Source organism: Ctenocephalides felis, unplaced genomic scaffold, assembly GCF_003426905.1.
Source record: "Ctenocephalides felis isolate EL2017-DRISC unplaced genomic scaffold, ASM342690v1 CF-g0.4_SCAFFOLD_03571, whole genome shotgun sequence".
Taxonomy (NCBI): Eukaryota; Metazoa; Arthropoda; class Insecta; order Siphonaptera; family Pulicidae; genus Ctenocephalides; species Ctenocephalides felis.
This window is the reverse complement of record NW_020539725.1, coordinates 67,663,014-67,687,254: the sequence shown is the minus strand read 5'-3', so window position 1 is coordinate 67,687,254 and position 24,241 is coordinate 67,663,014. Positions and strand designations below refer to the sequence as shown.

At 25.8% G+C, this 24,241-nt stretch overlaps 1 protein-coding gene across 2 annotated transcripts in view; it reads right to left on the bottom strand.

Moving 5' to 3' along the window:
- The window catches only part of LOC113386914 (corticotropin-releasing factor-binding protein-like), a 46,096-nt gene that overhangs the window by 7,875 nt on the left and 13,980 nt on the right, over positions 1-24,241 (bottom strand). For both annotated transcript variants that reach the window (XM_026624672.1, XM_026624673.1), the window contains exons 3-7: positions 12,814-12,892; positions 10,353-10,528; positions 4,192-4,492; positions 2,199-2,359; positions 1,847-1,955 (exon numbers count right to left, since the gene is read on the bottom strand). In XM_026624672.1, coding sequence (XP_026480457.1) covers positions 1,847-1,955; positions 2,199-2,359; positions 4,192-4,492; positions 10,353-10,528; positions 12,814-12,892 — 826 coding nt within the window. The remainder of the gene's footprint in view (positions 1-1,846; positions 1,956-2,198; positions 2,360-4,191; positions 4,493-10,352; positions 10,529-12,813; positions 12,893-24,241) is intronic.

Here is a 24,241-nt window from a genome sequence, read left to right as displayed (position 1 = left end):
CTTTATAATACAATAATCCATGGAAAATCTCTTGCAAAAGCCACGAAAGCCACAAAGGCCACGAGTTGTAATCTTATTTGATTTTAAACCCTTTAAATAATATATATATATATATATATATATATAGCAAGATTTATAAAAATTAAAAATTAAAACAAATGTAAGGTAAATGCGCTTTGCTCCATACTTAAACAAAAATTTTTTTTTTTAAATAATACTGATACTAAAATATTAATGGTACAATACAAAAACTATTAACGGTAAAATACAAGTTTTAATTATAGCAAAGAAGCAACAGTTTTAATTATTAATTTTTTGAATGTTTTTATAAATGAATATAGCAAAATAGAAACCGAAAGTTTAGGTTATATCTTGTTCAGTAATATTTTTAGCTTATATATTGGTTATTATAAATTAAAAATTGGATTTTTGTTATTTTCTGTACGTATTCTACATTTTGCAAAGAAGCTTACAAATTAATTTCTAACATTTTGTGATAGTAAGTATACATAAAAAAGTTAATTTTTATATGAGAGTAGATTAGTTATTAAATTCCTATAAATTTATTTCCATTTTCAATTCATTATATATAGAATAACGATTGCAAACATTTAATTATTCGCGATTTGAGGTTTGAATTTACTTTGTCGCTTTGTGCAAATATCTATTTAGGCTAAAATTATATTACTGGAATATTTATCTATGATATATTAAATTACATTCAATATTGATTATATTACATTAAATGTTGAATATATGAAAAAACTTCATTATGTTGATTAATTTTATTTTGTAAATTAGTAATGGTGAAAGACAAGTTTTAATTACAATTGGATTAGGAGAAGAAATGATTTATAATTTTTTGTTAAATTTTTGAGGAATAAAAATAAGATAAGTGTGGTTTGTATATTTCTCAATGATAATTTTGGTTTCAAATAATTTTATATACGAGTTTGTTCAGTTATGTATTAATCAAATGATGAAATTTCTAATTTGATTATTCTGTTTGTTGCAAACTGCGTTAATTCCACAAAATCTTGTTAGCTGACTAAATGCATATAATTATTATTTAATTAATATGTGTATTTAATTGTCTGATATTATAATCAAATTTTAATGCAGTAATTACAAAGCAGATAGATTTTATTAACATTGAGAAGATTAATATATGTATTTATTTATGTGTAGAGATGTATTTTTTATACTTTAGAAAAACTTCATTGGACTAAACCAAAAAAAATATTGGACTTAGCAAAATAAAAAAATAAGTTAAAAAAATTATACCGATATTGTATTCCTTTCTATATTTTGAAAGGCTTTTTACACATTGAAAATTTTTGTGAAATCAAATTAAAAACTTTATTGAACTTGCGTAAAGAATATGTGTAGGAAAGTTTCAAGAAAACAGCAGGCAACTTAATGATAAATTGAAAATTTTGCCAAAAAAATTTATAAACACGCAGAATTATAATTTTATTTGTGGTGTTTCAGGATGTTAGTGAACTAAAAGTACGATGGGCTACAATACATCTATTCGACATCTAGTGTACAAAAAAATATTAAAATTGCTTAAATTGATTAAGAAAATTGCAGAGATTTAAAATGTGCATGAATATCTATAAAATCTATCAACTATTAAAAAATTAAAAGCTACAAAATGAAAACAATGACATGAAAGTAGAATCATGACAATGGAGAATTTTTGGAAAAGCTTTACCATGCGAACTTCTAACAAATGCAGAAACATATAATTTCAAATGCAAGACAATATATTAAATAAATGATAAAATGTAATACAATACATACATCGATTTTTAGCGACATAAATATTTATAAAAAGACTTACCGGGTCTGGAATCTTGTCCGCATATCGAGGGCATACTTTGTAATGAAACACTGTCTAAACCCTCTGTGCCTCCAATTTCTACGAAATCGTCAATTCCACGTTTTTGACACTGAAATAATAAATAGAAACACAATCATAAATTATTTTAGGCAAAACATTATTTAAATGGTATAACATATGGATTATCTTATTATTACTGATATATTGATTATGTAAATGAAAAAGTGAATATCACACGTTAACCACACATTTAGGTATTATAATTTCTTCAGCAGCATTGCATTCAGAGTGCATTAGAGATATTAGGAAATGCAACTCATAATTAAATTTAATAATTAATTATTTAATTTACCTTGTGCAAGGTGCCAGTCTCTAAACCCCTGTCATCTCCGACTTGCATTGATAAGACTCTGACGACAGACGGGTACATGGCACTCAGTGTACAATTTCCACGTTTTCCATGATTTCTCAAAGTGTACGACGGAGCCAGTCCCTCCACCAGAATATTACAAGCTGAAATAAAATATTATATATATATATATATATATACTAACTAACCCGGCAAACGTTGTTTTGCTAAGTAAGGTATATTCTAAACAATTTCTAGAGAATCAAAAATATTAACACTTTTAGTGTATAAGTATGTGTTGTTTGAATGCTATGTACAATGAGGTATTATCAAAACAATAAACCTCATTAGTTTGTCTATATTTTGTCAATACAATCATACTGGAAGTTTTATACACTTTCTAAAGAAAACATGGTATAAACCAATCTAAGTCTTTTTTGGTCTTTCGACTTATTGATTACGTTTCAAGTTTTTCAGATTCTTTTTGGATTCTAGATTTTGTGTATAATTGTAAATAATACTACTGAGCTTATACAAAATTTTCAAATCTTTGCGAGGAAAGATAGAAAATGAATTAAATATTTCTTCTTTGACCTGCTTTTTGAAAAGTTTCAAGTAACATTCGATGAATTGAAGTAAATTTAATAAAAAGTATATATGTAGAGCAGGGCGAAGCACAAAGGTCCAATTTGACTTTGAGTAAATATAAATTTTATTTTAAAAACCAAACCCATTATATCACAACAAATAACACATTTCAAACTAACAATTATCTGACTACGTTTAGTAAAACTGCCAGCTACTTTATCATTGGAGAAATGTGCTTTTGTGATGCCTTTCAAAATTTTTTAATTATAGCTTTTTACCCCGAAGACGGGGTAACTTGGAACGGCCAGGTGGCAAACAGGTTCAATGTCTAATTTTAATTTTAAAGGTATTTTACAAAATAATTACACTTTTAACTAATGCTAAAAAACTACCAACGGAATAAAGTACTTTTATTATGGATTTTCAAAGATTACCGTTTATTTCCCGATAGCAAAGTCATGAGAATCAATATTGTAGCTGGTTATACATCTTTTTCCCTCTACTTTCAAATATTGTTGTTAATCAATGCTTAACTTTACTGGTTTTTGATCCATCAGTTGTGAACCTTTTTAACTCCCAACCTTCATATATTACTATCTATTCTTCGATAAATTCTAGGAAATTATATTTATTTATTCATTTATTTATTCATAAGCAATAATAATAGATATTATTTCAGGCTCTTGACAAGGTTATAACTGGGAAAATGTTATTCGACAACATGTTCCTTTGATTGATACCGATAGGTTCCGAATTTAAATAACATAAATAAAAAATAATATAACCTAGAAAATGTTTTATAAATTTCAATGAGTATATAATCATACAAATGAAATCTTCCAGAGCACCGTGTTTGAAAAAAATTTGATTTGCAAAAAAAGAGTGCTACAACTCCAAAAAATGCATTTTCATAATGACATTTCAAAAAAGTTGATATATTGAGTTTCTAGTAACATTTGCGGCCCGTTTAATAACGTTTTTGTGTATAAATATAACTACGAATAAAACTACTTAGTTTAAATTTAATCATAAATAATATTCACGTAAAACATCCTATTAAATGTAATTGAACATCATCTGTCAAAAACGTTTGACATTTCACGTATTAGCCACCGTCCATTGTTTCATTTAAATTATGCTTCTACAAAAATTACAAATTAAAAATGTAAAGTTTCTACGCGATTTTGAAATAATGCCTCACCTTTCCGACAACCTACTGATTAGCACGAGTTTTTCAAGACTAAGACCGGCCAAATCGGTTTAGCTGTTTTTGAGTTTTAGCGTATCATTTTATCGAGAGCTCCATTTTTATATATAAGATATATATATATATATATATATATATATATATACATACATACATACATACATACATACATACATATATCCATATTTCTATTCTACTTACGAGAATGGTTCGGAACGTATCTGACGCTGACCCCGAACCCCCGGCCCCTGCCTCCGACCCTGTACTGGAGCAGTGCCGCATTCTGGCTGCTCCTCAGCGTCCTTCCCACCCAGTGGCGTCCCGTCAACGGCGCTCCGGTCAGGGAACTCTGGAGCGGTGAACTCGCAGCCGCCGCCACGGAAGAGGACGACGACAAAGGGCCGGAAGCGCCGCACATTTCGGCGACGCGGTCGCGCATCGCCGATGGATGGTCCGAAGGCGAAGGGAAGATCTCGCCGTTTAGCTCCCAGCCGTCTATCCACTGAAAGGGGAAAAGAAAGTATATTGAATTATATGATATATTGATATATATATATATATATATATATATATATATATATATATATATATATAATAACAAATATATAAATGAATATATATGTTACATCTCGAACAAAGCATCAAAAATTCCAATTAATAATTAGTACATGTAATAGATTACAAACAAAATTTTCCATTCTAAAAGATTAGTTTGCAAAATTTTAATTTCTAAAATCTAATTTTTTAAATTTCATATTTCAAGTTTCCACAATTTTAAGGTTTACAATATTATATACCAAAATTCAAGTTTCTATTATGTATCTATATCTTTAGATTTTAAATTTTTACAATTCTTTCGAAAATTTTGAGATTTTGGAGTTTAATATTTCGGAATTTATGATATTTTAAGATTTATAATTTTTCAAAATTTATGATATACTTTTGATATTGTGGATTTGAGAAATTCCACAATTTTTGAGATTCCATAAATTTTGAGTTTAGAGTTTTCAGAATTTAAGAGTGTTAGAAATTTAAATTGAACCAGAATTAAGAGATTCCATTAATTTTTAGGTTTTATAATAATCCTGAGCCAGAATTTCAGATGATGATTTTAATGCCTAATATTTATATTCCAAGAATTTTGAAATTTCAGCATTAAAAGATTCAAAAAATTCGTAATTTTTGAATTTTGAGATTTTAGGCTTCATGAGGTTTCAAGATTTATAGGATTCCAGGACATTCAAAATTCCAGGATTTACAAAATTCCAGTATAGATTTCCAGATCTCAGTATTTTCCTATTTAGATTGTGAAATGAATAAAAAATTCTAGGAATAACAAAATTCTAGGATATACGAGATTTGAGGATTTACGAACTTCCAGAATTCATGAGATTCCGGTTTATATGAGATTCAAGTATTTATGATATTGCAGTATTTACAAAATTGAAAGTATTATGAAGTTTCAGAATTTATAAAATTCCCAAAATTACAAAGCTTATGGATTTATGAGTTTCCAGAATTCATGAGATTTTAGAATTCATAAGATTTCATGATTTATGAAATTTCTAGAATTATGAAAAATTCCAAGATGAGATTTAAAGATTCATTAGATTTTAGGATGTAAAAATTCCAAGTTTTTCAAGATTCCAGAGTTCAAAATTCCATAATCTGATATTTTAAAACTTAAGATTCCACAATCTGATTTTCTGAAATTTAAGATCCCAAAATTTAAGATTCCAAAATTTAAGATTCCAAAATTTAAGATTCCAAAATTTGAAATTCCAAAATTTGAGATTCCAAAATTTGAGATTCCAAAATTGGAAATTCCAGAATTTCAGATTCCAGAATTTTAGATTCCAGAATTTTAGATTCCAGAGTTTTAGATTCCAGAGTTTTAGATTCCAGAGTTTTAGATTCCACAATTTGAGATTCCCGAATTTTAGATTCCCGAATTTTAGGTTTCAGAATTTGAGATTCTAGAATTTGGGATTCCAAATTTCAGAATAAAAAATTTTAGATTACAACATTTAGGATACCACAATTTCAAAATCCAAAATTGCAGAATCCAAAATTGCAGAACCCAAAATTTCAGAATCCAAAATTCCATAATCCAAAATTTCATAATCCAAAACTTCATAATCCAAAACTTCATAATCCAAAACTTCATAATCCAAAACTTCATAATCCAAAACTTCATAATCCAAAACTTCATAATCCAAAATTTCAGATACGAAAATTTCAGATACCAAAATTTCAGATACCAAAATTTCAGATACCAAAATTTCAGATACCAAAATTTCAGATACCAAAATTTCAGAATCCAAAAATCCAGAATCCAAAATTTCAGGTTCTTAAATTCTAGAAACCAAACTTTCAGATATCAAAATTTCTTTACCAAAACTTCAGATTCCAAAATTTGAGATTTTGGGCTTTGTGAGATTTCAGTATTTGTGAGCTTTAAGGATTGATGAAATTGGAAACACTATAAAATTCCATTGATTATATACGTTTCTGGATATAAGAGATGCTAAAAATCATCAGATTTGAGGCTTTATAAAATTCCAGTATTTGTGATTCTAAAACCGTGAAGTTTTAGGTTTTATGAGCTACCAGGATACATACCATGATTGAAAAAACTTGGAATTTTTAAGATTCTAGAATTTATGGGTTTTTTAGATTTATAAGAATAGATGATTTATGAAAATTCTAGGATTATGAAATTTCAAAAATTATGTTAAGTTCCAGGATGAGATTTTAAAATTCTTGAGATTTCATAAGGTATGAAATTCTAGGACTTTTAGGATTCCTAGAACAGAGTCTTGAGTTCAAATCGCCGCTCTGGATGACCTGATGTCATGCAGTAGTGATATAAATTTTCACTCAAAAATATGAATCAAAATAATGTTTCTAGTTGAAAATAAGCCATTTTTGGGCACTGCGGTGTAAAATTGTAATAGAAAATATGTCACACTATTCTTTTCTGAATCGATTTAGAGTTTAACTCAGCTCAAGGACCTGCCTTAGTGCAGTACTACTAACCACTATATATATATACAATATACATTTTTTCTATAAATATCCATATATATCACAATCAACTGCATATTCAAACATCCATTCTTCCCACGAAAACGAATTCCTCCTCCGCCGCCATGAATTTTAAATCGCGGCTGCTCCAACGACCTCCGCCGTGTATCGTCGACATCAAAAGAGGAAATCAAAGTCTCCGCAAATATTGTGTATATGTACAGTATTACTAACAACGCAAAGTAGTTTGTATTCAACTAGCGATTGAGAAAGCCTCAAAAGGATCATATTGAGGTTTCCTCTCTGTGTGTAGTATTACAATCTCAAAATCAAAATTAAATTATGCATCGTGCACGAAATAATGAAATTCCGCAGGGTATTGTCAAAGGCACTTTGTAACTTATAAGATACGATATATACATATATACTAGGGTTTGGCGGTTTTCAAAAACCGGTTTTTTAGCGAAAATTATGAAATTCTAAAACCGGTTTTTTAGTGAAAAAGTCGGTTTTTAATGTATATATGGAAAATAACAAATATAACCAAATACAAAAGATAGATGAAAGCGTTTTGATTCTTGAAATCATATCGGTTCAATAGAATTTCATATCTTATCAGTCTGCAATGGTTTCCAAAAAAGTTTTGTATATATTAATTTAGATTTTTATACCAGTGTATATATTAATTTAAATCAGTGTGACTTCTTCTTGAAGAAGTAACTTCCTCTACTCAAACTTGAAAAAAGAGTTTTAAACCCTAGAAGCCACAAATTAAAGTACAAAAAACTTAGAATTATTATATCAGGCTTTAAAAACAATTAAGCTTAATATGATCGCAAGTATGAGAGTATTTTCTATTTCAGGAAATTTTGTGAGTAAAAATAAGACACGTGTAAGTAACAAGTCGATAGACGTTCTCATTTTGAAATCGTTTTTTAAAAACAATTAGAATGTTTAAAATTAATTAATTAAAATTGCTCGGAACAGACAATACCCGATTTTAGCTTTATTGTTTTTAAAACTAAAATTGATATTAACAAGTATGTATCAACATGTATCTAATATTTTTTTATTTTATTTTAATTTAATGATTTTTTATTTAAAAATGTATTATTTTTATTTATTCGAAAATTTTTCTTTCACTATCATAAAAATATTTTCATTCTTATATGTGAAAATGATGCATGAATAACGAATAATTATTTTCAAAGTTATTTAATCAAGATACACTGTTATTTTTTAGTTCTACTAATTAAAATTAAAATAATTTTGTTTACTATCAATAAAATTGAAAAATAAATAAATTCAGTCAAATTCTGCTCTAAATTACACTTTTGCGGACAAATTACAGAATATTCGAGCAAAAATTTATTTTTATATAAAATTCGAAAACCGGTTAAAATCGGCTTTTTAGTAAAATTAAAATTAAATTGTGTAAACCCTAATATATACACAAATGTATATATGTGTATATCATCTTCTCCAATTCCATTACCGGCGTAATAAATAATTACCCAAAATTTTCCTGTTCTCCAGGAAAGTTTTAAAATTGCGGTTTTGCGAGCAGAGTGAAAATTTAAACTCTAATTTAACTCTTAACTTTATTCTTGGGATAATTGGTTATCCGAGGTATAAAGAAGTAGTAAAAGTTGAAGTTAGAATTGCGTTTCTACTACGAAATGAATCGGAGAGGAATTTCAGGAAATTCTGCACCGGCTGGAAAACGGAAATTTGATACTCCCGTAGATGTAGTAAATCATTCATTGATATTTGAGAACCTGTGGGATATATATATATATATATATATATATATATATATATATACCCGGCAAACGTTTTACCATAAAAAATATTCCTAGTATAAAAAGTATAGTACTGAAATAACTAACTGATTGCAAATGTGATACATAAGTAAAAGGAGCAACTAACAAATAATATATGAATAGTTTACTCGCTGCAAAGCACCCGACATACAAAAGTTCCTGGGTCATATTTATAGTCTTAATGATTGTACATTTTCCGATGCAAATGTTTGTACTTTTACCATAAAGTATGAAAAATATGATATAAATTTGGTAAAAAAGCACCCACTAACTGAAAGCGTGGTGAAATTTATTTGATCTCTAAAATGGCTATTTTAAATTAGATATTTGTGAAAAAAGGGTATAAATCTAGAGTTGTATGCATTTTTTAATTCCGCACTATAAAAATTAAAATTAGAAAAAAATCGATTCCAAAATTTAGAAAAAAGTGGCAAAGGAGTCTAAATTATTTTCACTTTTGAACTTGAGAGTAAGATGAAATTCCGGAAAATCATAAAAATTGGAGTACAGTAAAAAATTCAGACCCAAAACGCTCCATTAACTTGAGTTAATATTCCGTATCCAATGCCAAATATAAATTTTTATATATGAATTTTTTTAATGAAACTTCTAAATAATTTTTTGAATGAGTAAATTTTTTTTTGTACTGTGATTTAGTAAAGTAAGGCAAAATACGACTTCATTAGTTAAAAATAATAATCTGTCTAATTAATTATGAAGTGTATATTCACAGAGAGTTCTGTGCTAAATATATAATATATCTTATATTATTTTAATTTTGGTCACATCTCAGCTTCTTTTCGGCAATAATAATGTAGACATTAAATTTTTTTAATTCATAATCATAAATATATTTTAATATTGTCTTAGCCTATAAGTGAATAGAAATGTTTGCAAATGACAGTCTTCATTTGTTTTTAATATCAAGGTATGCCTCAAATATTCTCAATGTCAAACAATGATAAGCGGTTTCTTGTAGTTTTCTCCATTTATTTCTACAACCTAACTAAATTTCTATAGATCCAAAAATCCTTAAAAAAAGTTCCTTAACAAACTTCAGAAAGATTTATGAATTTACATCAATACAGAAGAATTTTATATATATAATATATATATATATATTATATATATATATATATATATATATACACAATTTATTTTACAAAAATTCACAAACTAAAATTGAATTTGCATCATCCCGACACGTGGGAGATAAACGAGTGATTAATGGATGTTGCATTTTTTAAATGGACTAAATCTGTTTCCTGTCAGTTTTTATTTAGGATTATGTAGTCAAAATAAAAGTTTAAAGTTAAATCGAATTGTATTTAGTTCGTGTCACAACATAGTTTTGTTTTAGGATAAAAAGTGCTTATGAACTGTGTAAAAGCTGCGGTTAAAAGTTTCAGTTTTTTAGCCCGAGTTTTGAAATAGTTTTGACTGAAAATAAGCAGAGACGGAGACTCTGGAGAAAATATTTATATTATAGTGTATAAAATAATTAAAACTTACTGCAATCAGTCCACCGTCTTCGCAAGGTACATCAAAATGCCTAATTGTCAATTCGACCCTCATGTTGGCTTCTGTGATCAAATAAAGACCACAAACTGGAACTTCTGCTGAAGAATCTTCGACACCATTGCTTTTGAAAAAGAAGTCACCGTCTTCTGATGTGACGTGCATACAATCTGGAAAAAGGAAAAAAAAATGTAAAAAAATTTAAAAGTTTAACATTCAACTCAGAAGAAAATTCTGGAAGTGGGATTAGAGGTATAAACTAAAATTTTTCAAACAAGATTTTATTTCGAATTAGTATTAATTACAACAGTTCCAATTCCTCAGTATTTAACAAAATTAATTAATACCGCAAAGTTTTCGCAATTGCTTGCTTTCTAATTATTTCTGTTTTTAATTCATTTCATAGCAATTCATACTTAGTTTTGTTTTTAGTTTTTCAGCTACCTATTTCTTGTTCTATTTTATTAATTTCGCCCACGGAATATAAACGTTGCCTTGTTTTTATTATACATATTTTTTAATTAAAATTCATACAATTAAGTAATTGTAATATTTTGCGTTGTTGAATGGTTATTTTATTTGTTTTGCTACTGTTGCTTGGAATTGATTAAATATTGGAAAAATCGATAACTGATGAAAATTGAAAACTGAACAGAGCTGTAAAGGAATTTTAAACTTATATTTTTGTTTAACTTAAATTTTAAACCTTATTTCTTTTAATTTAAATATAGAATTTTGCACATTTCAAGAAATCGCAGCTAGGAAATTTTTGTTAAAACTTTTTAAAACAATTTGGTATAAATATTAATTTTTGCCACCAGACCTTTTATATTTGCACTTGAAAAATTTAATTTTTAGTTTGATTTGTTTTAAAATTTACCATAGAGAAGTTTGAAAATCACCTCATTAAATTTGAAATTTAAAAAAAATTAGAATCTTTATATTTCAGAATTAAAAATAATTTAGACGATGATTTAAATATTTAGAAATGTATTATTTTAAGATATGTAAGCTCATTTAAAAAACACCATAAGTTATTATTTGGAATTTGAAATTTATTTTATTTATTTTTTTTAATTTTAACAATATTATTTCGAAATTATTAAAATTTGTTAACCTAAAATAGAAACACATTTGAAATTTTAAAATAGAGAATGAAAAATATTCAATTAATAACTTGGATTTAAAATTTGTCATTTAAAAAGTTAGATAAAACATTTCCAAATTACGTTTTATATAACTTTATGAAACTATTTGGTACAAAATAGGTTAAATTTTGCCATTAGAACTTTGTAATTTGCCCTTGAAACTTTTCGAATTTATAATTTGATAGTTATAAAATTCACACGTGAAAAGTTTGAAAATTCACCTCATTACAGTTTCAAATTTGAACTTTTGTCATTATAAAATTGCCATTTGTTAAACAGAAATTTAGAAACTTTAGATTTCAGAATTAAAACTATTTTAAATAGTAATTAAAATGTTTGAGAATGTATTTATTCATTATATGAAAACTATCATTTAAAAAACACAGAAATTACCATTTGGAATTTGAATTTTTTTTTTTTTCATTTTAACAAAGTTATTTGAAAATTATTAAAATTGATGTTATTCAAAAATAGAAACACATTTAAAATTTTAAAATAGAGAATGAAGAATATTCAGTTAATAACAAATTTGAAATTTATCATTTAAAAATAAGAAGCAAATCTACTATTTTAAAATCTGAAGATTCTCAATTATTTTTAATTAATTTATTTGGCTTGATAATAAATGAGCGTATTATAAAATTACTATTACATTACATTCTATAATAAAGTATTATTAATTTCTTACAATTATTTTTTTTTTAATTTATAAGATATCTGTTTAGAAATTAAGAAATTAAAATAAATCGCCATTTAAAAATTAGATTTTTTTATTCAAATTCTGTGAAATTTGCCATTTTAAATTTTAAATTTTAAATTTGCTTTTTCAAATTTTTATTATAATTTGTAAATTAAATCTAAAATGTGTGTTGAAAGATGGTATTATTGATTTTATTTAAATTGTTAATATTTACCAATTAAAAACTATATAAATAGCTACTTAAATTAATTTAAAGTTTGAGCTAGAATGTTCTGAAACATTTTGGAAAATTATATATTTAAAATTTAAAAAAATATTAAGAATCTAGGTGATCAAATATTTCAGGTGATAATTTAAATATTCAAGTATGTACTAACTTCAAGATATGTAAACTCTTATCTAAAAAATACTATTTTGAAAGATGAAATATTTGAAAATTTTATTCAATACAATTGTGAAATATAAAATATATCGGAGCGATATTTAATTTTTTTAAATTTAAAATAGAGTTTATATAAAACATCAAATATAAAAAATAATCTGGGAAGTAAAAAATTTTTTTTAATCTATTTATGGACTTCATCGATATTTATGTCGATCTAATTACCTGTTAATATATGTTCTGGTCTTTGTGGTAAAACCAGGTTCAATGAAGGTTGTTGACTCAATTCATCATGAACCCAATCCTGAGAAGAAAAAAACAAAATTTCAATAAATTGTTCTATTTTTTCTATATTTTTTTTCTAATTTTTTTTTATAGAATTTAATGTGCGTGGGATACGTAAATGATGGTGTGATCGATATGTAAATATTAGAGCGACAATGACAATGTCTCTCTTCTCTCGATAGCAAATATTTATAGTCGATTTTCCAAGATGAGAGAAACTCATTCCAGGAAGCAAATAGATCTATCTATACGTACTCGTACTCTTACTCGAACGACCATCGAACATACATTGAAATATTTGATAGAGGAGACCGGGGTTTATGGACACACTTGGGAACAGACTCAAGAAATTATAAACATTAATATGAAAAGAATAAAAAATATTTCACATAATCTATGGTAAGTTGATTCGATAATTCTAATCGTATCGCAATTTTTTTTTTCCAAAATTCCGGTGTCTATATTACATTTAAGTTACATATTGGTACCTACAAATTCCGGTATATCAAAATTCTGGTATATCAAAATTCCGGTATATCAAAATTCCGGTATATCAAAACTCCGGTATATCAAAACTCCGGTATATCAAAACTCCGGTATATCAAAATTCCGGTTTATCGAAATTCCGGTATATCAAAATTCCGGTATATCAAAATTCCGGTATATCAAAATTCCGGTATATCAAAACTCCGGTTTATCAAAATTCCGGTGTATCAAAATTCCGATATATCAAAATTCCGGTATATCAAAATTCCGGTATATCAAAATTCTGGTATATCAAAATTCTGGTATATCAAAATTCCGGTATATCAAAATTCCGGTATATCAAAATTCCGGTATATCAAAATTCCGGTATATCAAAATTCCGGTATATCAAAATTCCGGTAATTAAAATTCCGACATCCCGGTATCTAAAAATGACGGCATCTAAAAATGGCGGAATCTAAAAATGGCGGAACCTAAATGTGACGGAAACTAAAAATGGCGGAAACTAAAAATGGCGGAAACTAAAAATGGCGGAAACTAAAAATGGCGGAAACTAAAAATGGCGGAATCTAATAACGCCGAAAAATAATAATGGCGAAATCCAAATCCAAAAAAGCTTCGATATTCAAAAAATTTTGGTGTCCAAATGTCACGCATACGACTGACATGACTCAATATTAAAAGATATTACCTCGATATTGTGCTTACTTAGATTGCAGTAAAACTGTTTGAGGTTAATTTATATTGATAAAGCATTAAAATTAATAGAAAAAAATAAAACTTTTTGACTAACTTGCAAATATCAATTTTTTACCTATTTTACCTATATTTCTTTAGGTTGTATAAGTAGATACGCAGGTTAATTTGATCAAATATACGAAGTAAATTATAATTGTTTTCTGTTCAGAAGTATGTATCCCGGTCTCCCCTATACACATACATCAATCTATAATGTTTTCATCGCTTTCAGAGTTTGTTTGACTAAATTATATCACCACAATGGTTGGACGATGACGTCTTTGCAAATCTAAATTTGCACTGTTTGGAGGGTAATTGGGGGCACCAGAACTTCAAATAGAGATTGGAGAGAATAGTTTTGCATACATGGGACATCAGATATTCTATTACTGTCTTTGGTGGTTTTAAAACTAATAAAGTGATTAAATATAGGATAATAATAAATTGAATTCTGTTAAAACTCTTGCTCTGGCAAAAATTATTAATATGACCTTGGAAACAAATGTTTCATAAACATGTGGTTAATATATCAAAACATAAATATATCAATTGTGTAAATAAAGAAATAAAATTAAATAGTAAGTAAATTAAGAAGTAAGTTAAGCTAAAAAAAAATCGTGAATTTGATTGATTGGACACTTAAAGCCAAATTTTTTCTCAAGTTTTTCATTTCAATATTAATTTTTAGTTAGACTATATTTCAGTTCCACTAAATTGAAAAACCACAAGATTCTAAAATGGGCAACAAACAAATCCTTTTATCTCAAATTTTTACATCTCAATAATAATAATCTAATCAAATCAAATACGTCAAAACCATTTATTGCAATCCCTCAAAACCATTTTCTCGTTTCTCGTCAATTCTAAAATTAAAAACTAATTATGAAACCCCATATTTATTTTTCCTATTTATAAAAACATCTATCAATTACATTTGTAATACTGAAAATGTTTGTGACAGATCATTTTATTTTCGAAATGTAAGAAAATGAGGAAAAGGATATTTTTGACGGATTCGGATTAAATCAGAAATAGAATTGATTGAAAATGTAAAGGAAAATTAATTAGCATGAAAAGGGTTTTTTGTAATATATATATATATATATATATATATATATATATATATATATATATACTTAATTCATTCATAATGCAAAGTTTTCTATGAAAACATTATTCAACAAAACAAACTTTCATTTGAACTCAATCCGGCCTTGTAAAATAGCCTCAAAACTTTCCAAGACCTTCCCTTGATATATAAACTAGTTTATAGTATTTTGCCTAAGGGCAAATTACATTGAAAATTCTACAATCCATTTGTATTATACATAATACAAAGAAAATTATATTCATTTTTTTGTATACTCCAACTTTTGTTGGAAAACGAAAAATATTTAATTGGGTGCAAGGGGCATTTTGCCTTATGGCATGTAGCATAAGGTAAGATTTGACTTGAGATTTTTTATTTTGGTATTTCATCAATTTTCAACTGGTTTTCGAATATAAAATTAGTCAGATTCCAGTAATATAAAGCTCTTTGGAAAGAAATTGACATTTTGACACTTGTTTATACAATAGAACGACCTAAAAAAACATTCTAAAAATCCGTTCTAATTTTAATAACTAAACATGCATTAAACAATACACACTTTTGTATTCTAACCGACATTTTAACACTCTTACTCTAACTTTTTGAAATTTGATCTATTTTAATTTTGAAACTTTTTGAAAGTTTTTGATTCTCATTTATATCTGTGGATTCAGACTGTCGAAAATACCTAATATTTGAACTCTAAATGCATTTTTTTAGGTAGGTCTAAGAAACAGCTATTATATTTTTCATACCCCTAAGTGATAAGGGTAGTTCATCTTTATATTTTTTATTGTAATTATTGGACGGAATAATTGTTTTAATTTTTTTCATAATGTGGCATTAAAATATATTCTATCCTAAATTTTCACTTTTATATAGCCAACCCCTATTTTTAGAGCCATTTTAGTATAATGATAATTTTGTATCCAGCGTTTATTTATTGAATATTTTTGACACAATTTTGGTTCAGATTTTTGAGCTTGAAAAAAAAGCTTGAATTTTACTTTAAAATACAATTTTGTTATTATTAAGGGTTGTCTAATCCTAATACTTTTTTAATTTTGGGGTCAACTTTTTTTATTTTATTTGACAAAAAAAATATATAAAGCGAAATTGATAGAATATATAAAACTCTTTGTATACTATTTATTTTTATCAAGTGTTGTCCACCCCTATTTTTTTAAATTTTAGAATTATTTCTTTTTTAGTTTTAATTTGACCTTTATTTGACATAGTTTTGGTCAAGATTTTCTTGAGTATATGAAAATGGATAAATGTTACTAAAACAATTTATTTTTAGCAAAGGTTGTCGAACCTTAATACATTTTTTCAATTATATGGTCAATTTTCTTTTTTTTAATTTTTGTAGTCTGGAATTAAAAAATTCATACAATTTTTTTTACTTCAAAATACTTTTTATTTTTATCAAAGCTTGACAACTTCTAACAATTTTTTTCACCAAATTTGATTTAATATTTTTCAACTAAACTATATATTATAGCATATCAATTACTAAATGTCTACACCATGACAGATTGTAATTTGTAAATAATTTAAAAAAAAATGAAAAAAATTCTTTACTTTGATTTTCTATAATTCAAAATTCCTGAATACATAGAACACTTTACTTCGAAAAACTATTTATTAAACGTGCAACATCAAATTAAAAAAAACAGTTGCAAATTAGGTTGGCTCTTGCAAACATTTTACTTCGAAAAACTATTTATTAAACGTGCAACATTAAATTAAAAAAAATCAGTTTCTGATTAGGTTGGGTCTGGCAAAGATTATCAATATGACTTAGGAACACATATGTGGCATGCTTTGTAGTGGGTGAACTATTCATATATTTTTGTTAGCTGTCCCTTTTACTTATATACCATACTTGCAATCTCTTAGTTATTTTTGTAATAAACATTTCACAATAGGAATAATTTTTGTGTCAAAATAACGTGTGTCGGGCCAGCTAGTATATATATATATACAATATATATATACAATATATATATATATATATATATATATATATGTGTGTATACATTGTCCTTTACGACTATATATTTTATTTTATATCCTCTATAAATCACCTCGCATTCAGTTCGCAAATATTGAATTCGCATTATATCATGTAACAGTAAATCATATATCATATATCATATATTGTATATATAGTATCGTATGGGCCCTGATAAGGCCATTCTGGCCATTCATACGCGTTGTAATCTTATTGGAATACATGATGACATAACGCCTTCACACATTTTTATACAGACACAGGATAAATGAATAATAAATAATAAATTCCTTTGTTGAATAAAATAAGATATATGAAACAAATGTAGAACAGTCGGTAATTTGGATTCTAGTAAAGTCTATTACTAAACCTCATTTAAAACGACGTCAGAATGTTTATTCTAATTTTATCCCAAAAATCTTCACCTCTCTACCTCTGACTTTTCTCCTGTTGAAATAATTAATATATATTACTCGGCAAATTAAATCGGCATTAATGTAATCCCCTAAAAAAACAGCAGAAAGCTACGAGATTTGTTTCGGGCTCGTAAATTTATTTAAATTTATTATTCACAAACGGTGAGTAAAGAAAGGTTTGTATGTAATGTAGAGAATATTACTCCATGAAAGGCTGAAAGGAATAATAATGTAGGTACATTACTCTTTTGTTTCGATAAGCAAATTTCTGATGCATATGAGAGGAACGAGAAATTTAAATTCGGTTTGTGAATATATTTGTAACAAAAATACATGAAAAATTTATTAATAATATGCATGATTCTAATACAAATAGAATTACAATAAAAATAGTGTATGCTTTTTTAAAATAATAAAAACTAGTGCTAGGCATCGTGCCTTACAAGGCAAATTACTGAGCTTTCCGTACTAAAAATTAAAATGTTTAGAATGTTTGTTAAAAATGTTTGAAATGTAAAGGTTTTAAACTTTTCTGAAAACTTTGAATTAATTCTATTTTTGAAATTTTTTACTTTTTTGAATAAAATTCTTTTTGAAAAAATTGAAAAAAAATTGTCTCCCGAGAAAAATTTGTTTTTTTTTTACATTTCAAAATTCTTGGAAATTTTGAACTTTTTTTTAAAGCAATTGCGCTGCGTTTGTAATTTTGAGAATAAATATAAAAGCGCGTACGCGCTGTAACGCAGTCTAACGGATAACCATTGGTACGGAACCCAGAAAAATGTAAACAAGATTTGTTATTCAATCTCTATAAAATATCCTATAATTTGATGTGCATATGTCTAATGATCATTTTTGACCGCCAAATGGCATTTCTCTCTTAACTTTTGTTTCTGGATCTACAAAACCGCTAGACCTGCCTTTCCAAAAATTTCATCTTTATTCATTTCGTCAATACAAATAAAATGCTTTTTGAATCATTCAAATCGGACGCTCCGTTCTCACAAAACCTGAATTACCATTTTTGTCAGTTTTTGCCACGTGCCTCCGAAACGACTGGACCTGCCTTTGCCAAAAACTAATCAGCACATTTTCCCATGAATACAAACCGAATGTTTTTTGAATTATTCACATCGGTTGATTCGTGCTCTCATATTCGTCGACGAGATATTGTATCCGCACATAAATACATACACACACACATTTTGTCTAAAGTATGCCAAAATGTTCAGGGAGTCTTAGAAACACGAAGATATGCAAAAAAATTGATTTTAGATTTTACTAAGGGTCCAAGTAGCATTTCACTTTAAGGCAAGTTGTATAAACGTAAATTTTCGATTTATAAATTATAAAAATTTATTGAACTCTTGTTAATTTTTGAGAATTCGATTTTCGGTTCGAATAAAAATTTCTGAAAATTAAACAAAATATTAAATTAAATCCAGATAATCTATAAAATTGAAAAAATCACAAATATCAAAACATAGGCCAAGCCAAAAACTGACATTTTAAATATATAAAATTTTAAAAGAAAATCATAAAATTAAAAATGAACAAAATTTATAAAATTTTAAAATGATCAAAATTATTTTTTATATTAATTACTGATAACAAATTTAAACATAAGAATTATATATATTTTTTTAGATACTAGATTAACAAATTAAAAATTTATTAATCATATTAAAATATATATTTTTAGGGCAAAAACAATTAGCATTTTTTAAAATTTATAAATTGTTGTAGTTATCCTATCTAATTGTAAGTTATTATATATATTATTAATACAAAATTATCGATTTTTGTTAACTTTGGAGATTTTCAAAAACAAAACTGAAAAAAATTTAATTATCCCTGTATCAGAGAACACAAGTACCATCCTGGTGTCTATAATTAGCACCATACAGTATCACATATCATAAAATATTTCATACAAGATGATTATTACATACTACACAACCCACAACCCACTCTTATTCCTCCATATCCCTATCTCAACCCATCTTGATCCCATCTTATCCCAACTCGGATGACATGTGTGTGCAAGTTGATTAATTTTATATCCCACGTCTGGCAATAACCCATATTGGATAATAGATTATAATAGAAATAGTAGATGGATTATTATTAGATGGAAATAGATAAAAATTGATAAAGAGTTGGTCAGGGGTGGTAAAAAAATTATAAACTTAGGACTAAGGGTAAGAAGATGACACGGTAGCTTTTGGAGCAGAAGATAATTGAAATTTAGTACTATTACTAGACAGTTTACCAATAACATCATATATGGTGTTCTTTTACCATATATATGTCTTTTTCTCTATTTTGTTTCCTTTTATTCCTTTATCCCTTTCAACTCGACGAATTAAGCTCCGGAGCTTTCCGGTGCGGAAAAAAAGCTCCCGCTAAGAAGTTCTAAGTAATTGTGATCATTTAATATCAATTAGGGAAAAGTAGGATTCAGGGATTCCCTAATTCGACGAAATCGACAAACAAAACTTTACGACTTCAAACGAAGCGTTTGAAACTTTTCCAATGGTAATTACAGATGTTTTAAGCAATTTGAAAATAATCATTTTGATCAATTTGATCAGAATCAATCAGGATTAAAATCGGCGTCGATAAATAATTAGTGATGGTAAATTAATATTTCGAACACAAGTTTTATTTAACACTTTTTTATGAATAGAATTAAGTGTCGAAATAATTGGATTATATTTTTGTAATTATTTTCTGAACAGGTTTGACGATTTTAAATTTGTTTAAATTTATTTTTAGTCTTTTTTTTAATTTACAATTTTACATCAATCGACAAAATAAATAATCCTGATAGATTATTATTTGAAACACAAATTTCTTTCAATAATTTTGTCCAAATATTTTTTATGCTTGAAATTCTGATTGGACAAATTTTATTTAAAATATTTAGAAATTTGAAATATCTCCAAAAATAACAAGAATTTGATAATTTTTTATCCTAACATATGGGCAACTTCAATAATTTAGCAATTTTCAAACTCATAAGTTTTGCTCCAAAAATTATTTACCATATATTAATATTTTTTTAATGAATTTTAAATTTATAAAATTATTGAGAATGATTGTTTCTAAAAAAATTATAATTAATGCTCAAAAGTTTTATCACTTAAAAATACAAAAAATAATTTTGATTATTTTAAACTTTTATAAATTTTCTTCATTTTGAAACATTTGTTTTTCTACAATTTTCGTAGTTATAAAATGTTGAATAATTTTTAGCTTGGCAAACAGTTTGATATTTGTGATTTTTTAAAATTTTGTAGAATATATTGATTTATTTGATCATTTCGGAACTTTTTACACTATCCAAAAATGCAGGTTTTATATTTTTTATACATGAATTATATTTTATAACTTCCTAAATAGATTTGATATATTCATTTAAAATATATAGCAATTTTAATTGTAATTACAAAATATTATTGTGGCAATGATAAAGTTTTAATTAAAATTTTTATCTATACACATTTTAGTGTTTTTTGTACTCAGAGGGTCTACTGTGCCTAAATTCGGCTTTTGTTAAATCTATTTTTTTTACTATGATACATGTATTTTAAACTAAACGTTTAATAAATAATTTAATTTTAATAATTTTTTATTTTATATATATACATATATATCACATATATATATATATATATATATAATATGTGTGTTATATATATATATATATATATATATATATATATAATGTGTGTGTATGTAAAAACACATGTATATGTGATTTAGTTGAAAATATATTTTAAACGCGTATATTCAGTTCTCATTTCATTTAGTCAAATTAACCAGGTTCATATTTTGTATGTAATATATATTCATATAAATCTTATCTAGAATTTGAACCTAGTGGTAGATTTACGTGCTACAGTTAGTGGCGCCTCTATGGAGTGCGTAAACAATTAAAATTGGAGTAATAGCAAAGCGATCGTGTTCGTGATCTAATTAAATATTTATTTAGGTATACAAAAGTGCATACCGGTATAAAAAAATTAAAAATTATTGCAAAAATGTTCAACTTGTTAGCAAGATTAAAAATTAAGCCTTTGGAAAGTAAATGATTAGAAAAGGGTAGTAATTGATTCCAAAGAGTCCATTTTAGTGTAGATTATTCGAAATCTTTACTAATTAATTTTAAGTAGAAGAGTAGATTATATATTGGTGTAAAAAGGTACAAAAATTCGAAATATGATGCTGAAATATTCAAATTCTTTTATTTTAAAAAATGGTCTTAAAGCATACAAAATTATGTTAAACAGTACAAATTTGTAAAAGTGCAAACTTTTATAAAAATAGTGGAAATTTGTAGAAAATAAACTAAAAATAGTGAAATATTAAAATTTATACAAAATGAGTACAAATAACAAAAATAACTAAAATTAGATAAAAATAAGCCAAATTGGAAAAAAATTAGCAATAAATAAATGGGATTAGTAAGAAATTATTAAAATTGGTAAGAAATAATAGATTAGTAGCAAAGAGCACAAATTAGTAGATGTGGGAATAAAATTCTGGAAAAAACGAAAATTAGCGGGAAAGAGCAAAAATTAGCAAAAATAGTTAAAATTAGCAAAAATGGTCAATGTTACTAAAAAAGAGCAAAACTTAGCAAGACATGTCCAAAATTACCGAGAAGGAGTACAAAATAACGAAAATCAGCAAAAATTAATGAAAACGAATTAAAATTCCTAAAAATAATCAGCATATTACTAGAAAAAAGTAATAATTACTAAAAAGTGTAAAAATTATTAGATAAGAAAAAAATTACTAAAAACAACTGAAAGTTACTAAGAACGTTTACAGTTTACTTAAAACCAGTAAAAATTTAAGAAACGGGTAACAATATAGAAATTAACAGATAAATTTAGGAAAATATAAAATTCAGATCAAATGATAGAATTAAAAAAATTCTGCAAAACTATGCCTAAAATAAGAATAAGTGGTACCATTATTGGTGGTGCAAAGAGTCTAAAATTTGATACAAGGTGTTAAAACTTATACAAAATATAAAAACTGACACAAGATCAAAATTGAAACAAAATAATATATATGTATGTACTTATGTGTGGGTGTATGGGTGTATATGTTATTTTTAAAAAAAACCTTTTGATTTCAAACGATTGCAACGATTTTCTTTCTGAACTTCTAAAATAAGTGACAATCGAGTGACGTTTGAAATGTCACACATATTTTTATAGAAACAATATGCAAATAAAATTCTAAAAATAACAATATATTATTATCACCTATTTAAATCGAAATAATGACATCCAGTATTTTCTTTACGTTATATATTTTATAAAAAAAACATTTATTGAATCGTCAAACAGAGAATTGAAATTTAGTACATATGACATAAAATAGATTGTAACAAGAAGTTTGAGAAATATTAGAGAGAATTCAAAAGCCATTTTTACTAAATCCGCAAACTTAAAAAAAAATATTTTAAAACTCATACAATTTTAATTTTGAAAAAATCTCTGACGCCTTTAGGTTTTAAATCATATATTACTTTGAATCAAACAAATGTCTTAAATTTTTATTTTTATTTTATTTTCAATAATAATCAGAATACGTGACAATTCTATTTTTATTTTGAGTGGATATTTATATATTTTGGAATAGACCTAGACTTAAAATATTTTAGACCTTTAAATTTTAAATCAATTCTATGTAACTTTAACGTATCACTGTTTCACTTTAGTTACTTTTATTCATTCTATTGTTTTCTGTTTTGAGAGATGTCGTCGTCTAAAATTGCAATTGAATTGCGTAACATATTCGTATGAATGTTTGTGACATATTTCATGAACAAGTTGACTTCGATTTGAATTCTAGAGAAACAGTACCACAATTTTCATTAAAACACATAGAAACTATGAACGAAACGATAAAACTCTAACAATTTTATTTTTTGTTTAATTTACTTAATTTGTAACTTTTTCATATTTTAAATAAAGTTCCATTAACTTAAATAATATTGAAATATGTTGACATGTAAAGGTTAATTTTGTTAAGTTGTCACTAAATTATAATTTAATTATATAAATTAAAAAAAATACAATTTGAAAAATAAGAACACTTTCTTTTTAATATATCTTATTAATTCTAATTAATGTATATTAATAATCTTATTAAATTTAAACAAAAATTTAATTAATAAAAATAATTTTAAAAGTGGCTGACTTTCAGAAGAATTTTCAAATATTTTATAAGTTTTTTTTTTTTTAACAAATGTCATTAGAGTATAAACATGTTTTTATAAAAAAAATGGTTCAAAAATACATTTAAAAAATCACACATATTTGCTATTATAATATATTCAGTACATTTTCATCAGAAATTTTATTTTAAAATTACCTTATGATGTTTCAGTATTTAAAATGTAGGAGTTTCAATCAAGAATAAATATTTATTAAAAACGTGAAAACCATTTATTTTTCAATTGAATTTTTCATTGATTTTTTTTTCATAAAACTAGTTATTTATAAAATGTATATATTTTATCGCTATATAACTAAATTGCGGTAAATTAATTTTCTATCCTATAAAAATATTGTTTGAAAATGAAATTATTTCATGTTA